We start from the raw sequence: 21,252 nt of genomic DNA, 5'->3' as shown, positions 1-21,252 counted from the left end.
TTTTATGTCTTCTATTTATTTGCTGAGACTTTCTATTTTGTTGTTGAGGCAATGTATTTTTACAGTCTCTTTGCACCTTCTTGTTGAAGTATTTTATGATGGTTGTTTTGCATGCTTTATCAGGTAATTCTAACATTTCTATTATCTTGATGTCGTCATCAATTAAGTGTTTTTTCTTACTGAGTTGAGATTTTCGTTGTTCTTGGAATTATCAGTGATTTTCAATTGACCCTGAACATGCCTGATCTCCTTTGATCTTAGAAGCTAAACAGGATTGAGCCTGGCTAGTACTTGGATGTGAGACCGGGCCATTTTTATGTTGTCACTCTCTGGGTCTCATTCAGATATTCAAATATCAGAGAAAGTGTGTGCACTACCTATTACGGCCAGCTGGTGGTGAAAGTAGAGGTTCCCCCACTCAGCTTCTCTTGATGTCCTAGGGTGAAAGCCCAAGCTCCCTTCCCAGTCTCAATTGATATCAGAGTATTTGGCATTTCATTTTTGACCAGTGGGAATGAAATCCCCATCTCTTCACTCTGCTTTTCCTGACAATGTCCTGGTGAATGTGTTGTGTACCTCCATAGAGCCTGACAAGGGGGAAGTCTAAGATCTCTTCCTGGCCAGGCACCGTGGCTCAAGCCTGTAATCCCAGCACTTTGGGAGGCCGAGGCAGGAGGATCATGAGGTCAAGAGATCAAGACCATCCTGGCCAACATGGAGAAATCCCGTCTCTACTAAAAATATAAAAATTAGCTGGGCATGGTGGCGTGCGCCTGTAGTCTCAGCTACTTGGGAGGCTGAGGCAGGAGAATTGCTTGAACCCAGGAGGCGGAGGTTGCAGTGAGCCGAGATTGTGCCACTGCGCTCCAGCCTGGCGCCTGGCAACAGAGTGAGACTCTGTCAAAAAAAAAAAAAAAAAAAAAAAAGATCTCTTCTTGGCCTTTGATCATCTGTGTGGAAGTAGAGTTGCAGTTTCTTCTGTGGTGTTGGTTAAGGTACATTGGTTACTATCTAAAAGTTTTCTGTCCTGCCAGGCTGACCCTTTCATGGTCCTTTGGCTAGAGAGCAAAGGCTTTTCTCAGGACTTTTTTTGTTCCTTGATGTAACTAGATTACCAGCTTCCTCAACGTTGATCTAATGTATGAAGCAAAAAGAAAACCCAGGAACTCATTGCTGTGTCATTTCTCAGGTCCCAAGATTCCTAATCAATCATCTCTCTTTTCACCAATCTGAGTCTTTTTATATTTGTTTTATATATAATGTCCAGGACTTCTAGTTGTACTTAGCAGGAAAGCTAGGGAAAAGTATTTTTTTCTTCCTTTTTCCTTTTTTTTTTTTTTTTTTTGGTGAAGCAACAAAAGCAGAGATTTACTGAAAATGAAAGCACACTCCACAGGGTGGGAGTGGGCTGAGCAATTGGTTCAAGAGCATAGTTATATAATTTTCTGGGGTTTAAATGCCCTCTAGAGGTTTCCCGTTGGTAACTTAGTATACGTTCTATGTAAATGAAGTAGTGGCTGGTTATCAGTCAGATTGGTTTCAGAAAGTGACCAATCAGAGGCTGAAGTTACAAAGTTACACCTTTGTTTAAGGTGTTTAAGACGTTTGTTTAACGTCTGCTTGGGTGTGGATAGTATTTCTACTCCATCTTTGCAGAAGTTGAAGTTGTCTGTTTTTTAAATCATTTTTCTTTAAAGAAATGAGATTAATCTAGTAAAAGAGTTTCCTCTCTCTTTAAAATTTGGGATGAGCCAGGTGCAGTGGCTCATAACTGTAATCCCAGCACTTTAGGAGACCAAGGCTGGCAGATCACTTGAGGTCAGGAATTTGAGACCAACCTGGCCAACAAAGTGAAACCCATTCTCTACTCAAAAAATAAAAATTCACTGGGTATGCTGGTGTTCGCCTGTAGTCCCAGCTACTCAGTAGGCTGAGGTGGGAGAATTGCTTGAACCCAGGAGGCGGAGATTGCAGTGAAATGAGATCATGCCACTACACTCCAACCTAGGTGACAGAGTGAATTCCAGTTTTTAAAAAAATTGAGATGGCTCTATACGTTAAAGTTAAACTTAATTCGTATTATATTCTTCTCACCTAAGGCAAAATTCAGGAAGTTGGCAATACACTTAGGGAGATTCATTTTATTATTGATGATTAATTGTCTCATCTCTTCTAATCTTTTAAATAAAGAACAATGTAAAATTAAAATTTTGCTGATAGAATTCTACCTTGTGACAAAGATGATACTTTGCCATGGCAAAAATAATAATTACTTGTTATAAATACATAGCTATGCTATCTTCAGGACTGTTATTTGGATTACTTAAATACATTATTGACAAAATGCCTTGTATCACTATTCTAATTTGCCATATCAAAGTAAAATTATTAATGCATTTGCTAGTAGAAACAAAAAAAAGATAACTTTCACTTATATTGCTTATTTTCAAATGTTAGTAAAAATAAACCATTAATCCTTTCTTCCTCCAGATGAGGGGTATGTCTGATAAGTCACTCCGGTTAGTGCTGTCCACATTTAGCAACATACGGGAGGAGCTTGGACATCTTCAAAATGACTTGACAGTAAGATTTATTTTTATATTTTCCAAAGCCTTTCTACTTCCTAGCTTCCTGATACAGAAATAAAGATGTCCAGTATACCTTTTTAAAATTTAATACAGCACAATATTATACTTACTCAGACAAAGCTCAATTATTTTCTTCAAACAGTTAATTGGCATTGAGGGAGGAGAAAAGAGGTATCTAAAGTATAAATGAAAGAATGTCTGATGTGAACATATTATTTAGTTTACTACTAAAGCAATTTAATGATAAGGCAGACAGTAGTTTGCAAAATTAAAATAATCTGACTCATTGAAGGTAAATTCCCCCTTTTTCATATTTCTAAAGCATACTGTGAATTTCCATTCAAACATAACTTGAAAACATTTTTCTCTAAAAAATTATTTTTTTTCTGTTTTCTGTTTTAATTGGTGTTCTTGGTGCCATCAGCTAGATACATTCAGAATGCTTTCCACACTTTGAATAATGCCTTGAGGACTTTGGAGTAGTTTTGCTGTTTCTGGGTTATGATGAACATATTTAGACTCTAATTAAAAAATTTACCACCTGCTGGGATTAACAAGGACTCTTTGGAGATTGGAAGAAAACATTAAAAGATTTCAGAAAGTTCTGTTTCATTTCATGTACGGTTAGTCAGTCCATCAAAATGTCTCTTTCAATGAAGATTTTAGAAGTTTCAATCATTTCATATCCCATATTGTCTTAACTTTTAAGAATTTTGCCTTATTAAGCAAGAACAAATGAAACAAGTGCTTATTTAAATCTTCTAAGGTAAACAAGTCTTTGTATTATGTGACTGTTGACAAGTTTCTGTAGTTCTGAATCATAATAAATAATTTATGTTTCTAGTCTCTGGAAAATGACAAGATGAGACTTGAGAAAGACTTATCATTCAAAGATACTCAAATAAAAGAGTACGAAGAACTCTTGGCATCAGTGAGAGCAAATAATCAGCAGCAGCAGGTAAATTGATGCTTTTATTGATGTTAAACTAGATTAATAGATTTTCATATACACATTTACTGGCACATTGGGGTTATGATATATAATCAAGATAGAATTAAAATATGATGGAAAAATTTGTTCATATGAGAATTGACAGGCTTTGAGCATTTCCAATGGCTGAAAGCCCTCTCAGAAAAACAGATAATCTCATGTATTTTAGATATAAAGTATATAGGGCATACAATTATTTATGTTGTTGGGTGGCCAGAGTTGTATAAAAACTAAAAATCTAGGTTCATGCATTTATTTAATCTACTAACATGTCAATGAAAACAGCTGTTGTAGACCTTAACACATATTTGTGCAATAAATAAATGAATGAAAAAACTCTAGATGAGTTCTCTGGATGTCTGAGCAGAGAGAATTCCTAGGAAATTGTAAGTAGTCTCTAAGGCTTACCTGTTCCTGATCTTTACTCCTATGACTGTTCCAAATTCTTTCTCAGTTACTAGTTGTCACATAAATCATCAGTCAGATGTTCATTTTTGTGCCTACTAGAAAGCAGGGTACAGTATTGTCACAGAGTAGCAAGCATCTGATTGTTAAAATGAGACATTATAAATTCATCTAGTCATGATTCCCTCTCACTCAAAGTGAGGGGGAAAGTGAGACTAGAGGCAACACTATAATATCTTACATGGCCGACTTAATGTACCATGTAAGACCAAGAGTATAAGAAAACTGGGCATGGGAAAATCATTACTTGATTCAATTAAATGGATCAATAAAAAGACCACTCCCTCACCAAAAACAAAATGCATTTGTCTTATGTACGTGTGTCTTCTTTACAGCAAGGACTTCAAGACTCAAGTTCAAAATGCCAGGCATTGGAAGAAAACAATCTCTCTCTTCGACATACACTTTCAGACATGGAATACAGACTAAAAGAACTGGAATATTGTAAACGTAATTTAGAGCAAGAGAATCAAAACCTTAGAATTCAGGTATTAAAACTTCATTTTAAAAACCAAGTACTGCCTTAGTTACATCATTGTAATCCTAGCATTGGCAATATAAATAGTAAATATATATATTCTATTTATCTTGAGAAAATATACGAACTGCTTTCCCTCACACACTGTTAGATCTTAATCACTGACATTTGAGCTTTATAATGCAGTTCCTGAAAATCGCTTGCATTATTTCAATGTCTTAATCATGTAATTTTCATCTAATAATAATCCCTGTAATATAATATGTATTTTCCTCAAAACAATCCAATTACAGATAGTTATTTTGCCTTCTATAGGTTTCTGAGACTTGCACAGGGCCAATGCTGCAGGCTAAAATGGATGAGATTGGCAACCATTACACGGAGATGGTAAAAAACTTGAGAATGGAGAAAGATAGAGAGATCTGCAGACTGAGGGTATGTTGATCTTAATACATTGCATAAATACACAGGTCAACACAAACTTTCTAGCAACATAATGATGGCTTCAAGTTTAGAGCTACAAGAAAAAATTAGCTGTAGGTAGAGTTTTAGAAATATGTCATGGATCCCTTTGTTTTAAATACACATTACTGTATCTAAAATATGATCATTAAATTATTTTCTAGTTCAGCTTAATCTCTTCTAGGAAAATAAAAGAAGACATTCATTTCAGTGTTTTGGTTTCTATTAATTTATTTTTTGGGATAAGTGGAGGACTCTTTATGATTTTGCCTAAAGCATGTTTATGCAGGCAAAAGCAATATTTGAGATTACCCAGCAGAGCCACAGCTAGATTTGTAAAAATTCTCACTTAATATTGAGGGATGATAAATAGCAAGGACTTTGTCAAGCATGAGGATAAAAACAATGTTAAGTTTTATGTATCTATAATTGACATCAAAATTAAGATGATATTTGTAAGTATATATTGCCTTATCTTGTAATTCTAGGTTGAATTTACTTAATCTAATCCTTAATTTCCTGATTCCTAAATGTAGTAAAATATACATAAATATTTTAATAAACAAAATAATCACATATTTGTCCCTCCAAATATCACTGTATAATTTTTACCAAAAATCAAAATGAAACAAAATATAATTTCTTTTAAAAACCTACCAGTACTTCTAGCAGATTTCTTTCACTGATTTCTTTTCCATCCTAACATTACTGATAGTACTTCAACCTAACCTAGACACATATGAGTTAAAGAGGGAAATGGACAAGATTTGTAGTAGAAGACCTGTCTTGGAGTTGCAGCTATGTTCCTGTGTGGAGGTGTCATTTAATCTCTCTGGAGCCCATTCTCTGTTTTGTAAATGAAGATTATAACAATGCTTATGTCTGGGCGTGGTGGTTCACGCCCGTAATCCCAGCACTTTGGGAGGCCGAGGCAGGTGAATCAAGAGGTGAGGAGTTCGAGATCAGCCTGGCCAATATGGTGAAATACTGTCTGTACTAAAAAAACACACACACACACACACACACACACAAATTAGTCAGGCGTGGGGGCACGCACCTGTAGTCCCAGCTACTCAGGAGGCTGAGGCAGAAGAATCACCTGAATCCAGGAGGCAGAGGTTGCAGTGAGCCGAGATCATGCCACTGCTGTACTCCAGCCTGGGAGACAGAGCAGGACTCCGTGTCAAAATAATAATAATGATAATAATAATAATAATGCTTGTTTCACAGGGCTGCTGTGAAAACTGTGATAATTCATGCAGGAGGAATATTTTGTAAACTGAAAATCAGAATGTAATAGTAGTTATTGATATTATAATTTCCTTAATTAGTAATTTAAGGAATCTAAATTGTCTGTTTTCTTAGCTTTACTTTAAATCTTGCGGCCTAAAACTGTTACATAAATAATGTTTAGTACTACATAGCAAAGGCACCTTAAAAAAAGGAGAAATTTGTAATTGGCATTTCAATTCATATCACATACTCATGGAATTCTGTAAAAGTTTATGACTATTGGCATTTCACTTTCATTTCATAACTAGCTGTGTGAGTTTGTGTCACTTAACCTCCCTGGAATTCAGTTACATGTTTTGTAAATGAAGATTGTAATAATACTTATTCTTTTTAAATCCTTAGTCCCAATTAAACCAGTACCAGAAAGATGTTTCAAAGAGAGACGGAAGTTGTAGTGACTTCCAATTTAAGCTTCATGAACTGACAAGCTTGCTGGAAGAGAAGGATTCTCTTATAAAGCGTCAGTCAGAGGTATAAAAGGAAGGGGTGGGGGTGGAGAAAAGCAATACAACTTAGAACTGTGGGATAAATACTTCCCATGGACTAGAAAAGGACACATATGCAGGACTCACTTTATTTCATGAAATAAAATTTGTGCAAGTGAGGAAGTAGAATATACATATTTCAGGATAAACAATTCAAATGAAAGAATGGAAGCAAAAAGTTAGTGCTGTTGTACATTTAATATTTTAAGACATTGATTTTATATTTCATTAGCAGTGAAATTCCCAGTAGACTGTGACCTCCTTAATATGTTATGAGATGCTTCATTGAAGCATGTGTTATATTCCTCCTTGTATCTGTAGGCTGTAGCCCATGATATGGCATTCAATAGGTACTGAAGGAATTATTAAAAATTATGAGTAATATTGTATTGCTATTATGGAGCAAATGGTGCCTGTAGTAACATTCATTGATAAACTCTCTGTTAGGAAACTATATCTGCTTATATATTGAAGTTTCAATACTTTTCTTCTATGGACATAATTTTAAGGCTTTTCAGAGCAAAAACTTTCACATCCTCATCTTGACAACCATGCCCATTCAATCTCAAGTTAACCTCCAAATTTAGATATCCTGTATCAGTTGCAGGTTCCTGCACAGACATATAATATAACTTATTAGGTATTGCAAAGCAACACTAGATGATATTCAGCAAGTGGGATTAGAACATTATTACCTCAAGGCTAAAAAGGAGTAAAAAGGAGGGGATGTATTTATTGTTAGTAACCTTGCTAAATGATTAAATATACTTCTTATGTCATTCTACTTTCCTTCAAATGATTATATTATCTTTTATTTGTAAGGAACTCTCAAAGTTGCGGCAAGAAATATACTCATCTCATAACCAACCCTCCACTGGTGGAAGGACTACTATTACCACTAAAAAGTAATGTATTTTTAAATGAAATTTGAATATGAAAATGATGATCATATAATCCAAGTTATTGCATGTTTAACTGATATATACATACTAGACAGGGTTTGGCCTTTTCTACTGGTCAATTATTCTATTGAAGAATGAATATTCACAAAAAGACATTACTATTGTGGTCAAAAAAATTCTGAAGCACGTTTTTCCTGAATTTACAATATCTTAATTACTTTGGAACTGAAAAACAAATAATTGTTTTTATAGAACCACATTAGTTAGGACTCTTTCTATTGCATGTGACAAGAGACCCAACGTAAACTGGGACTTTTTAAATTCACTTAAGTGGGATTACTTGGAATCCAGATGGATTTTTGTATTCAAAATATGCCTTTATAAATCTGTCTTTCTTTATATCTTGGCTCTGCTCTTTCCTGTGTAGACATCATAATCAGGTAAGGTCTACCCTCATGGTAACAATATGACCACAGATTACATTCCAGCCATTTAGCAAAACCAAATAGAAAGTAATTATGAATACGTTCAGAAGAAGTCTATTTTTGATATTTCATATAAATGAAATAATAAAATATGTAGTCCTTGGTGTCTGGATTATTTTCGTTTAGCATAATGTTTGCAGGATGCAACCATGATTTAGCATGTGTCAAGACTTTGTTCCTTTTTTTTGCTAAATAATATCCAATTGTATGGTTATACATTTTATTTATCGATTGATCAATTGGACATTTGGGTTGTTTTCAATTTTTGGCTATTGTGAATAATGCTGCTGTGATCATCTGTGTGCAAGTGTGTAAGGTACATGTATTCATTTCTTTTGAGTATATGCCTAAGAGTGGGACTGATAGGTCACATGGCAACTCTACGTTTAAGGGATTGCCATACTGTTTTCCAAAGCAAAAGCACCATCATGCATTCCCACCAGTAGTGTATTGAGGGTTCCACTTTCTCCCCATCCATTTGCTGTTATTCATCTCTTGGATTATGAATGTCCTAGGTGGTGGGAAGTGATATCCATTTGGAGTATTGATTTGTATTTCCCTAATAACTAATGTTGTTTAGCAATTTTTCATGTGCTTATTGGCCATTTATAAATCTTATTTGAAGAAATGTCCATTGAAATACCTTTTCTATTTTTTAAGTGGGTTGTCTTTTTATAGTTGAATTGCAAGAAATTTTTACATGTTCTCATATAAGTCCCTTATCAGAGGCAAGATTTGCAAATATTTTCATTAATTACATAAGTTGTCTTTTCACTATATTGAGAGTATAATATGCAGCATAAGTATTTAATATAGAAAAAATCTAATTCATCTTTTTTCCTGCTTGTGCTTTTGGTATTATATGCAAAAAAGCTATTGACTAAGCCAAGGTCATAAATATTTACACTCATGTGTATTTTGTCTTGTATTAATATAAATTCTCTTCTGGTTACTAATTGTATGATATAAAATTTTTTGTCCTTTCATTTTTGACCTATTTGTTTATTTGAATCTAAATTTTGACTCTTATAAACCACAAATAGTTGTATTTCTTTTACATTCTGACAATCTCTGCTTTTAGTTGGAATGTTTAATGCACTTACATTTAATGTAATTTATAGGTTAGGATTTACATTAGCTATTTTGATATTTGTTTCTATGTATTATATGTTTTTTCTTCTGTTCCTCCATTCCTGCCTTCTTCTGTGTAAAATATTTTCTACAGTCGCATTGTAATTTCGTTTTCATTACTTATTATTATATTTTTTGAATTTTTCTCCTTAGGTTTACCCCAGAAATTTAATTAATTAATATTTCCCTGTATAGTTATCTTTACTGGTGATATTTATTTCTTCATACGGATTTGGGATGCTGTCTAGAGTCCTTTAATTTCAACCTGAAGGACTCACTTTAGTATTTCTTGTAGGACTCCCCTTAGTATTTCTTGTAAAACAGGTTTGTAGTGACAAATTATCTGAGTTGTTGTTTGTATGGGAATATATTACTTTTCCTTCATGTTTGAAGAATGGTTTTGCTGGATAAAATAATTCTCAGGTGATAGTGATTTTTTTGTTGTTGTTACTTTAAATATATCATCCCATTGCCTTCCGGCCTCTATAATTTCTGATGAGAAATCAACCGATAATTTTTAATTAAGGATCCCCCTTACATATTTCTTTCTTACTGCTTTCAAGATTCTTTTTTTCTATGGCCTTTGACAGTTTGATTATTAAGTGTCAAGATTCGGAGCTCTCGTGTTTTTTCACTATTTGGAGTTTGTTGAGCTTCTTTGATGTGCAGATTGATATTTTTAATCAAATTTGGAAAGTTTTCAGACATTTCTTCAGCTATTATTCCTTCCACCTTCCTCCCTCTCCTTGTGGAGTTCCCATAAACAGAACAGAATGTATATTTGCATGTTCCCATACAAACAGAATGTTCTGTTTATGGTATCTCACAGTTATCTGAGGTTCTGTTTATTTTTCTTCATTCTTTTTTCTTTCTGTTCCTCAGACTAGATAAACTCAATGGACCGTCTTCACTATTTGTTGATTCTTTCTTCCATCTGCTCACATCGGCTGCTGAGATATTTTAAAATCTAGTTATCTTTTTGACCTCAGAATTACTGTAGTTTCTCTTAAAAGTAATTTCTCTTTCTTTAATAATGTTCTTTATTCAATAAGGAACAACTCTCATCCTTTCCTTTAGTTCTTTAGGCATGGTTTCTTTAATTCTTTGAACATATTTAAAATAGCTAATTTAAAGGCTATGTAAATATAACATCTGGCTTCTTAATGGACAGTGTCAAGCGATTTTTCCCATTATAGGCAGTATTTTCTTGTTTCTTTGCATGTCTTATGATTTTTATTGAAAACTTGACATTGAAAATAATATAATGTGGTAACTCTGGAAATTAGATACTCCCTCCTGCCAAGGTGTTCGTTGTTGCTATTGTTTGCTGTTGATGTTATTGTCTTTTGTTTAGTAACTTTTCTGATCTAATTCTGTGAAGTCTGTATTATTTTCATATGTGGTCAGTGAAGTCTCTGCTCATTTATCTTAGTGGTCAGTTGACATTTAAAACGGAGTTTTCATTACAAACACGAAACTAGTAAGTATCCTAGTTTTCACTGAGAAGCTTTTTATGTCTGGACACATCTCCAGTGTTCTGGTAGGCAATTTATAGCTCGTCCTTAGCCCCCAGTTCCTGTTTACACAGAGTTTTAAGGTTAGCCAGTAATGAGGGCTCAGGGTTTTCTCAGGTTTTTCCTTCACATGTGTACAGCCCTGAGCTTGTACATAGCCCTACACATACTTGTGGCTTTCTAGATTCCCAGGAACATATAACAACTTTCAAAGCCCACTATGTACAATTTATAACTTAGTTTTTCCATTTACCATTTTTGGTCAATTTCTTGTCTGCCTGAACCATTGCAGCCACTTCAGGTAGTTGTGATATTAAACAATTTCTACACATGATTTTTGACAAATGTTTCCATGAAAAAGGATTTTCAAATTGGTTAAGTGACAAGTCAAGTCTTTAAAAAATTTAATTAAATTTAAATTTAATTTGTCAACAGACAAATCAAACAATGACAATAATAATAATGACAATATGGTTTTGAAGGATGTCTAACCTTGTTTTTTCTTCTAGTGACAGTCAGGCTGCTGCTGGCTTTTACCAAGATTGTTTTAAAATTCTATTGCAGAGTTGGAGAGACACAGATGTGAATAGGACTATTTGAAATGCCACAAAGCTTGTTGATTTAACCAAGATTTAACTATTTTTCCTAAATAAATGCTCTCTGATTGCTATAAAACTTTATTAATTTTGAACATTCTGATAAAGTTAATTTTGAATTTTTCTGCCAGGTTTTCTTCTTCTTTTATGGCATAGAGCATTTCTGGAGGTTGTTACACATTTTCACTGAGATCATCTTCCATTACTTCCTTAAGCATGTTTTTTTAAGTTCTTTGTTTTCTCACTATGTTGCCCAGGCTGGTCTCAAATTCCCAGTCTCAAGCAATCATCCCTTGATGGCCTCTCAAAGTGTTAGGGTTACAGGCATGAGCCACTGTGCCCAGCACTATGAATATATTATAGCTTCTTTGAAGTCTTTGTCTTCTAAATACACCATCTGGTCCTCTTTGAAAGTAGTTTCTGGAGGGAGGGACAAGATGACCAAATAGACACATCCAGGAAGCACTTCTCCCACCACAAGAGAAATGCCAGATATAGGTGAAGGGGAGGAAGGCAGCAAATCACACTGCCACGTGTGTACCTATGCAACAATCTTGCATGTTCTTCACATGTACCTCCAAACCTAAAATGCAATAAAAAAGAATAAAAAGTAAAAAAAAAAGAGACCAAAATGTCCAATAAATGAACCAGTGAATTCTCCACTATCTGTTGGTACTTCAAACAGATCTTTGGAGAGAAATTACTGAGATTTGATAGGTTACACAGATACTAAGGCTGAATAGAGAGAAAGCTGGGAAAACTGCATGGGTGTGCCAAGCACCAGGATTAGTTCCTGGTCCTGAAAACTTCCTAAGGAATGGGTGAGTGAAGTGACAGCAGGGCACTCCACTCTCACCATGAACCTCTGGCATCCTAGCTACAAGAGATCCCATAACTCTTGCTGTCATTTCAGTTGTCAAGGGGATCTGCCCAAAGAATAGACAAAGACAGAGCTCTAGTCTACATGGACCCCAGGGGGTTTTACATGTGGAGCAGCTGCAACAAAATGCAGCCATAGGCACCCATCACCCAAGGCTCTCTGGACACATCTGTTCTGCATGTCCTCCTGTCCACAATCCCTCCAAGGCTCTTGCCTGGCTGATTCTGCAAGTGTGTTCACACAGCACAGACTCCACTGCTATGCCTGACTGTTTTGCCAGTGGCCCTGCTGGAGTGCTTTCCCCACAGCCTGGGAACTTCAGCTCCCTCAGCACAAGTACCTGACCCCAAGGAGGCAAAGGACAAAGCCACTGATATGATTCCAATGCCCCAAGATTACAGCACAGAGCTCAGGAGTTCTGAGTTGAGATTTTCACCAGAACTCAATTTGGGGAGGAGCTCCCAATCTCAGTACACTGAGTGTGAGGTGTGAGTTCATAGGCCAGTGCAGAAGCAGGGCATGCCTCCCTCTGCAGGGCCTGTCCAGGAAGGGTGAGGGTGTCTGCTAGACCCAGTCTCTGCCTGAGAGAGCCCCATGACCCAGATCATCTAACAAATGAAACGTGGATGGAGTACCAGTGATCAATGGAGGCTACCCTAAGGTCCAGAATGGACTTGGCTCCTGGGCTTGAATAAGCCACTTAGTGGTAAAAAGTTGTGTTTATGACACCTTACCCAGTTATAATTTTACACTATAGGATATATGTGTGGCTTGGGAGCTGCCATCACAGTTCAGGATATTTGTATTTTTTTGTCCCACATTCAGCCAGAGACTAGTGTATTGGAGGCTCCCTCCCTAATTGCACATGAAAGATTGCAGCCTTGGGCATGCACATGGTTGCCCAGACTGCCATGTATGAACCTGATTTTATTTTTAGCTCCATTTCCCAGGAATTGTCCCTGGGCCAGAGCAGCTTTTTGTTCAACAGTTTGTTACAGGTTACATTTAAGCCAATGAGTCATGTTACCTGTGTTGATGGTCTGTCCAGGTTGTGGAATGCTTTCATTTCTTCCCCCACTTTCTGCTTTGCATGTGCCTGAGTGGTTGTGGCCTAGGACATGTGCATAGCCTTCTTGACTCCCATAAATGACTATGATCCCAGGAGGGCTCTTTTTGGCCATCTCTTTCCCTATTTCTCTTCAAGCTGCTTTGCCATTTTGCTTGTATTCTAGAGCTTCCAGCCTCCTCTTAATTGCTCTCCACCAAGTCCACCATTATTTTCAGCAATATTCTTAGACACGGATTTTTATATTATCTGTTTCAAATGAAGTCAGTCCCATCACACAGAGCTGCAGAGCATTTGTATTTATAGACTACCTGTATTAGTTCGTTTTCATGCTGCTGATAAACATATTCCCGAAATTGAGAACAAAGAGAGGTTTAATTAAACTTACAGTTCCACATGGTTGAGGACATCTCAGGATAATGGCGGGAAGTGAAAGGCACTTCTTAGGTGGTGGTGGCAAGAGAAAATGAGAAAGATGCCAAAGCAGAAATCCTTGATAAAACCATCAGATCTCATGAGACTTATTCATTATCAAGAGAATACCATGAGAAAGACAGTCCTCCATGATTCACTTACCTTCCCCTGGGTCCCTCCCACAACATGTGGAAATTCTGGGAGATATAATTCAAGTTGAGATTTTGTTGAGGACACAGCTAAACCATATCACTACCTTTCAACCTGGGAGGAATCCCTGTGCCATTGCACCAAACTGGGGCAGGCATCCACTTTTTCCAGTAACAATCACTGTTCTGTCAGTGGGCATTGAGGGGAGGTGGCAGCCCGTGGTCTTCTTGGCTTGCTCCTCTCATTGTAGAATCTCTGACCAAGGAATATGTTGGGTGGGGTTGATCTGGAACCCAATATTTTCAGCATGCCATGTGTGGTATAGTTTCCATTCTATAAGTAGGGGACAGGGTAGAGGAAGAGAGTACAACTTCTCAACCACTCTTTCCAGAAACATGAGTTGAAGGGTGGGAGGTAGTTGGATGAAGCAGGTCATGGCTCAAATATCATAGACTTTCAATGTTGTTAACAAGATTTAGTAGATTTTCTTGAATATTTTTCTATTCGTTGTCCTCCCTTAAATGAGTTCCAGAGACTTTAAATGATTAATTTTTAAAAAATATACTACTTTCGCTAGTGAAATAATTGAAACATTGTTTTTTTGTAGAGAGGGTCTGTCAAATTCCTTACTCCTTCATTCTTGAAATCCCACACCCGAACATAAGTTTTTATTGTTTGAGCTGTTAAAATGATAAATTATTGAATTTTGAATATTAAACCAACCTTTTGTTACTGGGATAAATCCTGCTGGATTAATGTAATATCCTTTTCATAAATTGCTAGATCCAATTTGCTAAAATTTTGTTAAGGATCTGACACCTGTATTCACTACGTAGCCTGTACACTATGTAGTCTGTACAAATGTAGTATGTACATTTCTTTTCTCATGATGCCTCTGCTTTGTCATCAGAGTAATGCTGATCTCCTAAAATGAGTTGAGAAGAATGCACTACCATTTTATATTTTGAAAGAGTTTATGTAAGATTGATATTATTTATTTGTTAATTTTTTTGATAGAGTTAACTAATAAAGCCATCCTTGACTGGAGTTGGCTCTGTGTGAAAGGATCTAATTGTAAATTCAATTTTAAAACTTGGCCTATACTTATTCAGATTATCTATTTCTTCTTGAGTGAGCTTTTGTAGTTTGTGTCTCTCAAGGAATTTGTGCATTTCATCTAAATCCTCAGGTTTTTGGCATAAATTTACCATAATATTTCTTTATTATTCTTTCAAAGACTGTGGGACCTATAGCGATATCCCCTTCTTGATACTGGTAAACTGTATGTTCTCTTTCTTTGCTGTCAGTCTGACTAGAGTTATGTCAATTTTAGTGATATTCTTGAAGAATCAGGTTCAATTTAATTGATTTCCCTGTACTGTTTGTTTCCTATTTCAGTAATTTCTTCTCCTATATTTGTTTTTTCTTATGTTATTTTCCACTTACTTTTCTGTTTCTGTTTCTTTTCCAGCTTCAAAACCTAGAAACATAGGACACTAAGTTTAGATGATGATTCTTCTTTCATAATATAATATTTGATGCTGTAAATTTCTACTTCAGCACTATTTTAGCTGCATCCCACAAGTTTGATCAGTTATATTTTCCTTTTCATTTCGTTCAAAATATTTTCTAATTTCCCTTTTAATTTTGACTTGGATCTATGGGTGTTTTAGATTTGTATTTTTTTGGTTTCCACATATTTGGGGATTTAATCTATGTATTTACTTATTTTCTTTCTACTTATATCAATTGTCTTGAAAGGCATGCCAACATCTCCAGCCCTAATTGTGGATTTGCTTATGTCTCCTTTCAGTTCTATCAGAATTTGCTTCATGTTATTTGAGTTTCTGCTGGGAGGTACATAAACATCTAGGATTGTTATGTTCTATGGATGAATGAACATTTAGGAATGCTACATTTTGTTAATGAATTGACACCTTTATCATTATAAAATCACCCTTTATCTGCATTATGCTTCTTGTTCTGAAGGCTACTTCATCTAATATTAATATAACGACTCCAACTTTCTTTTGATTAGAAATTGCATGGTACATATGTTTCCATTCTCTTACACTAATCTATTAGTTTGCTTGTATTTAAAGTGTTAAGGACTGTATGTTTAAATAGCATATGTAGTTGGGTCTTGAGTTTTTAATCTCATTTCACAATCATTGCTTTTTAATTGGAGTGTTTAGGTCATACATACCTATATGGATAGACTTAAATTTACCATCTTGCTCTTTGTTTCATATTTATCTCACATTTTCTTTCTTTCCCTTTTCCTCTCTTCTTTTGCATTAATTATTTCTTCATGTTGTATTTAACCTATTTTATTAGCTGATTAGGTGTACTTCTTTCTTTTGATTGCTGTAGGGTATATAGCATTCTTCTTTAAGTGACACTGCCTACTTTCCAATAATATTATATCCCATCACATGTAGCATAACAACATTGTAATAGTAAATTTCCATTTCCCCTTCATATGACTAATATGACTTTTACTATTTTTATTATACATATTTTCTTTTACATATGTTATTAGCCCCCAAATACATTATTATTTTTGTTTTCAACAGTCAATTATATTTTAAATAAATATGAACAATAAGAAAAACAATGTTTTAAATTTACCTACATATTTATCTTTTCTAGTACTATGTACTTTGATTAAATTCAAATTTCTATCTTATATCATTTTCCCTTTGCCTTAAAAACTTCTTTTAACATTGATGTTAAAACTTATGCTTCTTTTCTGGTGAAGACTGCTTTTGGCCTTTTAAGTCTGAAAACAGTCTTTATCAATTCTTCATTATTCAAAAATATTTTTGTTGTGTATAGATGAGTAAGCCAGTCATTTTTTTTTAAATGTACTTTAACAATGTTGCTCTTCTGTCTTCTGACTTTCATTGTGACTGAGAAGAAGTTTTTTGTTAATCGTATGATTTTTGCTCTTTGAGTAATGTCCTTTCTTCTCTGAAGCTCTTTTTAAGATTCTCTTTCACTGGTTTTCAGCAATTTGATAATGATGTGCCTCTGTAGTTATCTTCGTGTTTCTTTTTTTCACGTTCACTGAGCTTCTTGAATACATGTGTTTATAGTTTTTCATCACATTTGAAAATAATATGGTCACTGTATCTTCTATTATTTTTCTCTCCTGCCAATCCTGCAGGACTTTAATTATACATATATAAGGACATTTGATATTTTCCACAGTTATCTCATGCTGTGTTCATTTTTTTCAGTTTTCTTTTATGGATTATTTCTCTTAATGTATTCAAATGTATTGACCTTTTTTTAATGTAGTGCCTAATCTGCAATTAGTACCATCTAATTTTTTTAATCTTTAGAAGTCCAATGTGGATCTTTTTTATATTCTCTATTTGTCTCCTCATTGTGCTCATCCTTTCCGCTAACTTCTTGAATATACATTGCATATTTTGTATATTTCTAATAGATGCACATTTGCCTATTCATTTTTTTTATCAGTATTGTTTCTTGGTCTGTTTCTCCTAATTTATATTTCTCTTCATTATTAATCACGTCGTCCATTGTATGACTATTCATTTTTTATTGAATGCCATGAATTATGATTTTACATTGTTGAGTTTTCGATTTTGGCTAGGGTATTACTTAAAATATTTGGGGTTTTGCTCTGAGATGAAATTACTTGGAAACAATTTAGTACATTCAAGCCTTGCTTTTAAACAGTGTGAGAATAACCTGTATTTTAAGGCTAATTTTATCCCACTACTAAGGCAATATTCTGTGGCATCTATCTTATGGCCTCTACATCAGGAGAGTTTTCACTCTGGTTTGGTTAGTGGAACACAAAATATTACCATCCCTATGAGAGCTCCAATAATTGCCAGGCTGCTCCTTTCTGGTCGTTATTTCCTAAGTCTTGGTAGCCTCTTCCCATATAGGCACACTGATTGGTACTCACCCAGACTCTTGGGAAAGCCTCTACAACTGTCCTGACCTCTCTCTATCTATGTAGCTCTCTTCTGTCTGGTACTCTGCCCCACAAACTCTGGGTGCCTTTGCCTATACTTACTCTTTTATCACCTCATCTTGGTAAAACTGCTGGAATCTGTTTGGCTTCCTTTTCCTTATCCTGTGGCCATGAAAATCTCTCCAGGCAGAGAGCTAGGCACTTGTAGGGCCTGTATCATTTGCTTTCCTTTTCTGGGGTCACTGTCCTGTGCTGCCAGTGGTCCATCACAGCCAGAACAGAAGTCCCTCTACTTTATTTTCTTGAAAACAATGGTTGTCAATCTTTGCCCATTTAAATAGTTTTGTTTTCTTTTTTCAGAAACAGTTAAAAGTCATTCAGAGCCAAATTGGCTTAATAAGGGCAATCACTAGGAGTGACTAAAAAGGAATGAAAGTTATTTTCTCATGCAGCCCGTAAACCAACTCTGTTCTTGTTTACAGGTACAGGACACAATATCCAATTCTAGGCCTCCTGTATGACGACTATGAATATATACCACCAGGTAGTGAAACACAGACTATTGTGATTGAGAAAACAGAAGACAAATACACTTGTGTAAGTTAACTTGAGTATTTTTAGCCCTATTTTGACTATATATGTACAGCCTTTTAAAATTGAGGTAAAATACCAAATGAACTAAAAACTTTGAGTATTTTTTTCTCTTGAGATTTTCTGTTTCCATTATTGATATATAGTGGGAATTAAGAAACTTTGGAAAGATTCATACATGGGGCAATATAATTGATTATTTAAGGTACAATAAATTAAATATAATTTTTGCCCCATAAAAGGAAGAAGATTAACATTAGCAATATGCTAATTTTATTTCTTTTCTTGCCTATCTCGCTAGTTATTGAATGGGTTCCATTCAAATTTTCCAAAAAGGTTTCCCTTTTTTTAAAGCAGGTAGCAAGTGTCAGAGACAATTATTAAGGGAAGTGAAAAATGGAGAAGAGGCATGTTTCAATAGAATTTGTCTTGCAATCTTGTATGTGGTACTTATTCCTGTGGATTATATATATATATATATATATATATTAGGATTTTGAAAGAAGACATGTTTCTAGTTTCCTCCCTAAACTGTAAAAACCTCCAGTTTTAAATCCCACCATTATAGTAAGGCTGCTGAAAAGTACTTTAAACATCATATACTCCAATATTTGCTCTACCTTCTACAACATCCTCCAAGATGGCCAGGTGACATGGACCTTAGCATCTTTCTAAGTGGTCCAATACATTGCTAAGAGGACTGAGTATTGAAACCTTCTTATAAAGGACTGAGAGCTACTTCTCTAAACTTTTACACATTGCTCTATTAACTTTTAAAGTAATGATCATCAAACAGGGGATATATAGTTGTCCCTCAATATCCATGAGAGATTGGTTCCAGGATTCCCTGCAGATATCAAAATCTGTAGATGCTCAAGTCCCTTGTACAGAATGGCATATTTGCCTTTAACCTATGCACATCTTACTGTATACTTTGTCATTTCTAGATCCCTTACAATACAATATCTAATTCAATGCAAATTCTAATTAAGTGTTATAGTGTATTGTTTAGGAGGTATTAATGGTAAAAAAAAAAGTCTGTACATGTTCAGTACAGAAACAATTTTTTTCTTGAATATATTCAACTCATCATTGTTGGGGAACCCATGGATACCAAAGTCCAACTATATATTCGCTAGCACAGTTGCTCTCTCTAGCAGCAATTTTGTGCCTTAGGGGACATTTAGCAATGGCTAGAGACATTTTTGTTTTCAAAACCAGAGGGGTGGGTATTATTGGCATCTAGTGGGTAGAGAACTAGGATGCTGCTGAACATACTACAATGTGCAGGACAGTCTCCCCCACAAAGAATTATCCAGCCTCTAATAATGTTGAGGTTAAAAAACTATGCTAACAGAACAGAATGCTCTTGGGATTTTTTCCTAATTATACATTCCTACACTGGTGCAAGAGCTTCTAATAGTAAGACACTGGTAGGGATCATAAGAATGGGTGATATCCTTCTGGTGAAATAGACACATAAAAGATTGAGGATCCTAGTTCTCAAACCTGTGTACAGATCTGACTTAAAACATTGTGAAAATGACAGCCTTTGCTTTCTTCTAATAAAATTATCTACTTGTCAAACTACTGAGGTACTAAAGTAGGCAAAACTAAATCTATGGATATTAAATAAAGAAATGATTATCCTTGTGGGGATGCTGTTTGAAAGGAAGCATAAGGAGGGATTCAAGGGTCCTAATAATGTTCTGTTTCTTTTTCTGGGAGATGGTTGTATATGCATGTTCAGCTATACAAATATCAATCAAGTATTCTGCAGAACCTTTTGAAAAATATTTAAAAATTACATTTCACATGTATAGTTAATAAAATTGTTAAATAACTTTTAAACAAGCTCAAATATTTGTGTCAACAAAAAAATTCAAAAAGTTTCTTCAGATCTGAAGCCCTTCTTTAACTACAATCTAGCCATCAATCTTTTAAATATGGTTGTTATCATCAATGAAAGCAACCAATGTTTAGTAATCCCAAAGTAAAAATAACTGCATTTAAACTCTGAAATGTTGTTTTTGTTAGGTCATTACTTAACTAAAAACTACTTATTACTAATTATCAACCCATAGAATTTTAAATTTGCTACTCAAAGATAATTTGATGTCAAAAGTTAAGACTGAGAAGCAGAGGCCAGGCGCGGTGGCTCAAGCCTGTAATCCCAGCACTGTGGGAGGCCGAGGCGGGTGGATCACGAGGTCAAGAGATCGAGACCATCCTGGTCAACATGGTGAAACCCCGACTCTAGTAAAAATACAAAAAATTAGCTGGGCATGGTGGCGCGTGCCTGTAATCCCAGCGACTCAGGAGGCTGGGGCAGGAGAATTGCCTGAACCCGGGAGGCGGAGGTTGCGGTGAGCCGAGATCGTGCCATTGCACTCCAGCCTGGGTAACAAGAGCGAAACTCCGTCTCAAAAAAAAAAAAAAAAAAAAGACTGAGAAGCAATTGCTGCTACTAACCCTAGCCACATGTACCTCAGAGGTGGCAATATGAAGATCTGCCAAATAAAGGGTCTACAGAATAGTGGCACTACTACTCTCTCCATTAAAAATATGCAGCTGTAAAAATCAAAATTGATATTTGAAGATTCTATACTTACTGGGAGCAAGGTCAAAATATATTCAAGTGCATTCACAGATGAAAATCCATATTTATTAACAGAGATGATTGGACATATTTAAACTCTAAATATTACTAAGGAGGATATCTACTAAAATTCTCCTTCCCTCTTGCTTAACATCATTTGAAACATGCCATGACTAAAGTTAGAAAGACAAATCGTTGTTTCATTGAAAA

At 35.2% G+C, this 21,252-nt stretch overlaps 1 protein-coding gene across 2 annotated transcripts in view; it reads left to right on the top strand.

The window, feature by feature from the left end:
* The window catches only part of POF1B (POF1B actin binding protein), a 94,019-nt gene that overhangs the window by 71,059 nt on the left and 1,708 nt on the right, over positions 1-21,252 (top strand). The window contains exons 10-16 of one of the 2 annotated variants that reach the window (XM_032258702.1): positions 2,491-2,583; positions 3,433-3,546; positions 4,380-4,532; positions 4,838-4,957; positions 6,620-6,748; positions 7,585-7,667; positions 18,335-18,449. In XM_032258702.1, coding sequence (XP_032114593.1) covers positions 2,491-2,583; positions 3,433-3,546; positions 4,380-4,532; positions 4,838-4,957; positions 6,620-6,748; positions 7,585-7,667; positions 18,335-18,449 — 807 coding nt within the window. Of the gene's footprint in view, positions 1-2,490; positions 2,584-3,432; positions 3,547-4,379; positions 4,533-4,837; positions 4,958-6,619; positions 6,749-7,584; positions 7,668-18,334; positions 18,459-21,252 lie in introns of those variants that run through there. The other variant, XM_032258701.1, reaches the window with a different exon arrangement.

This window comes from Sapajus apella, unplaced genomic scaffold, assembly GCF_009761245.1.
Source record: "Sapajus apella isolate SASKATOON/1434 unplaced genomic scaffold, GSC_monkey_1.0 scaffold104, whole genome shotgun sequence".
NCBI classification, from domain to species: domain Eukaryota; kingdom Metazoa; phylum Chordata; class Mammalia; order Primates; family Cebidae; genus Sapajus; species Sapajus apella.
This window is presented reverse-complemented; position numbering and strand designations above follow the sequence as displayed.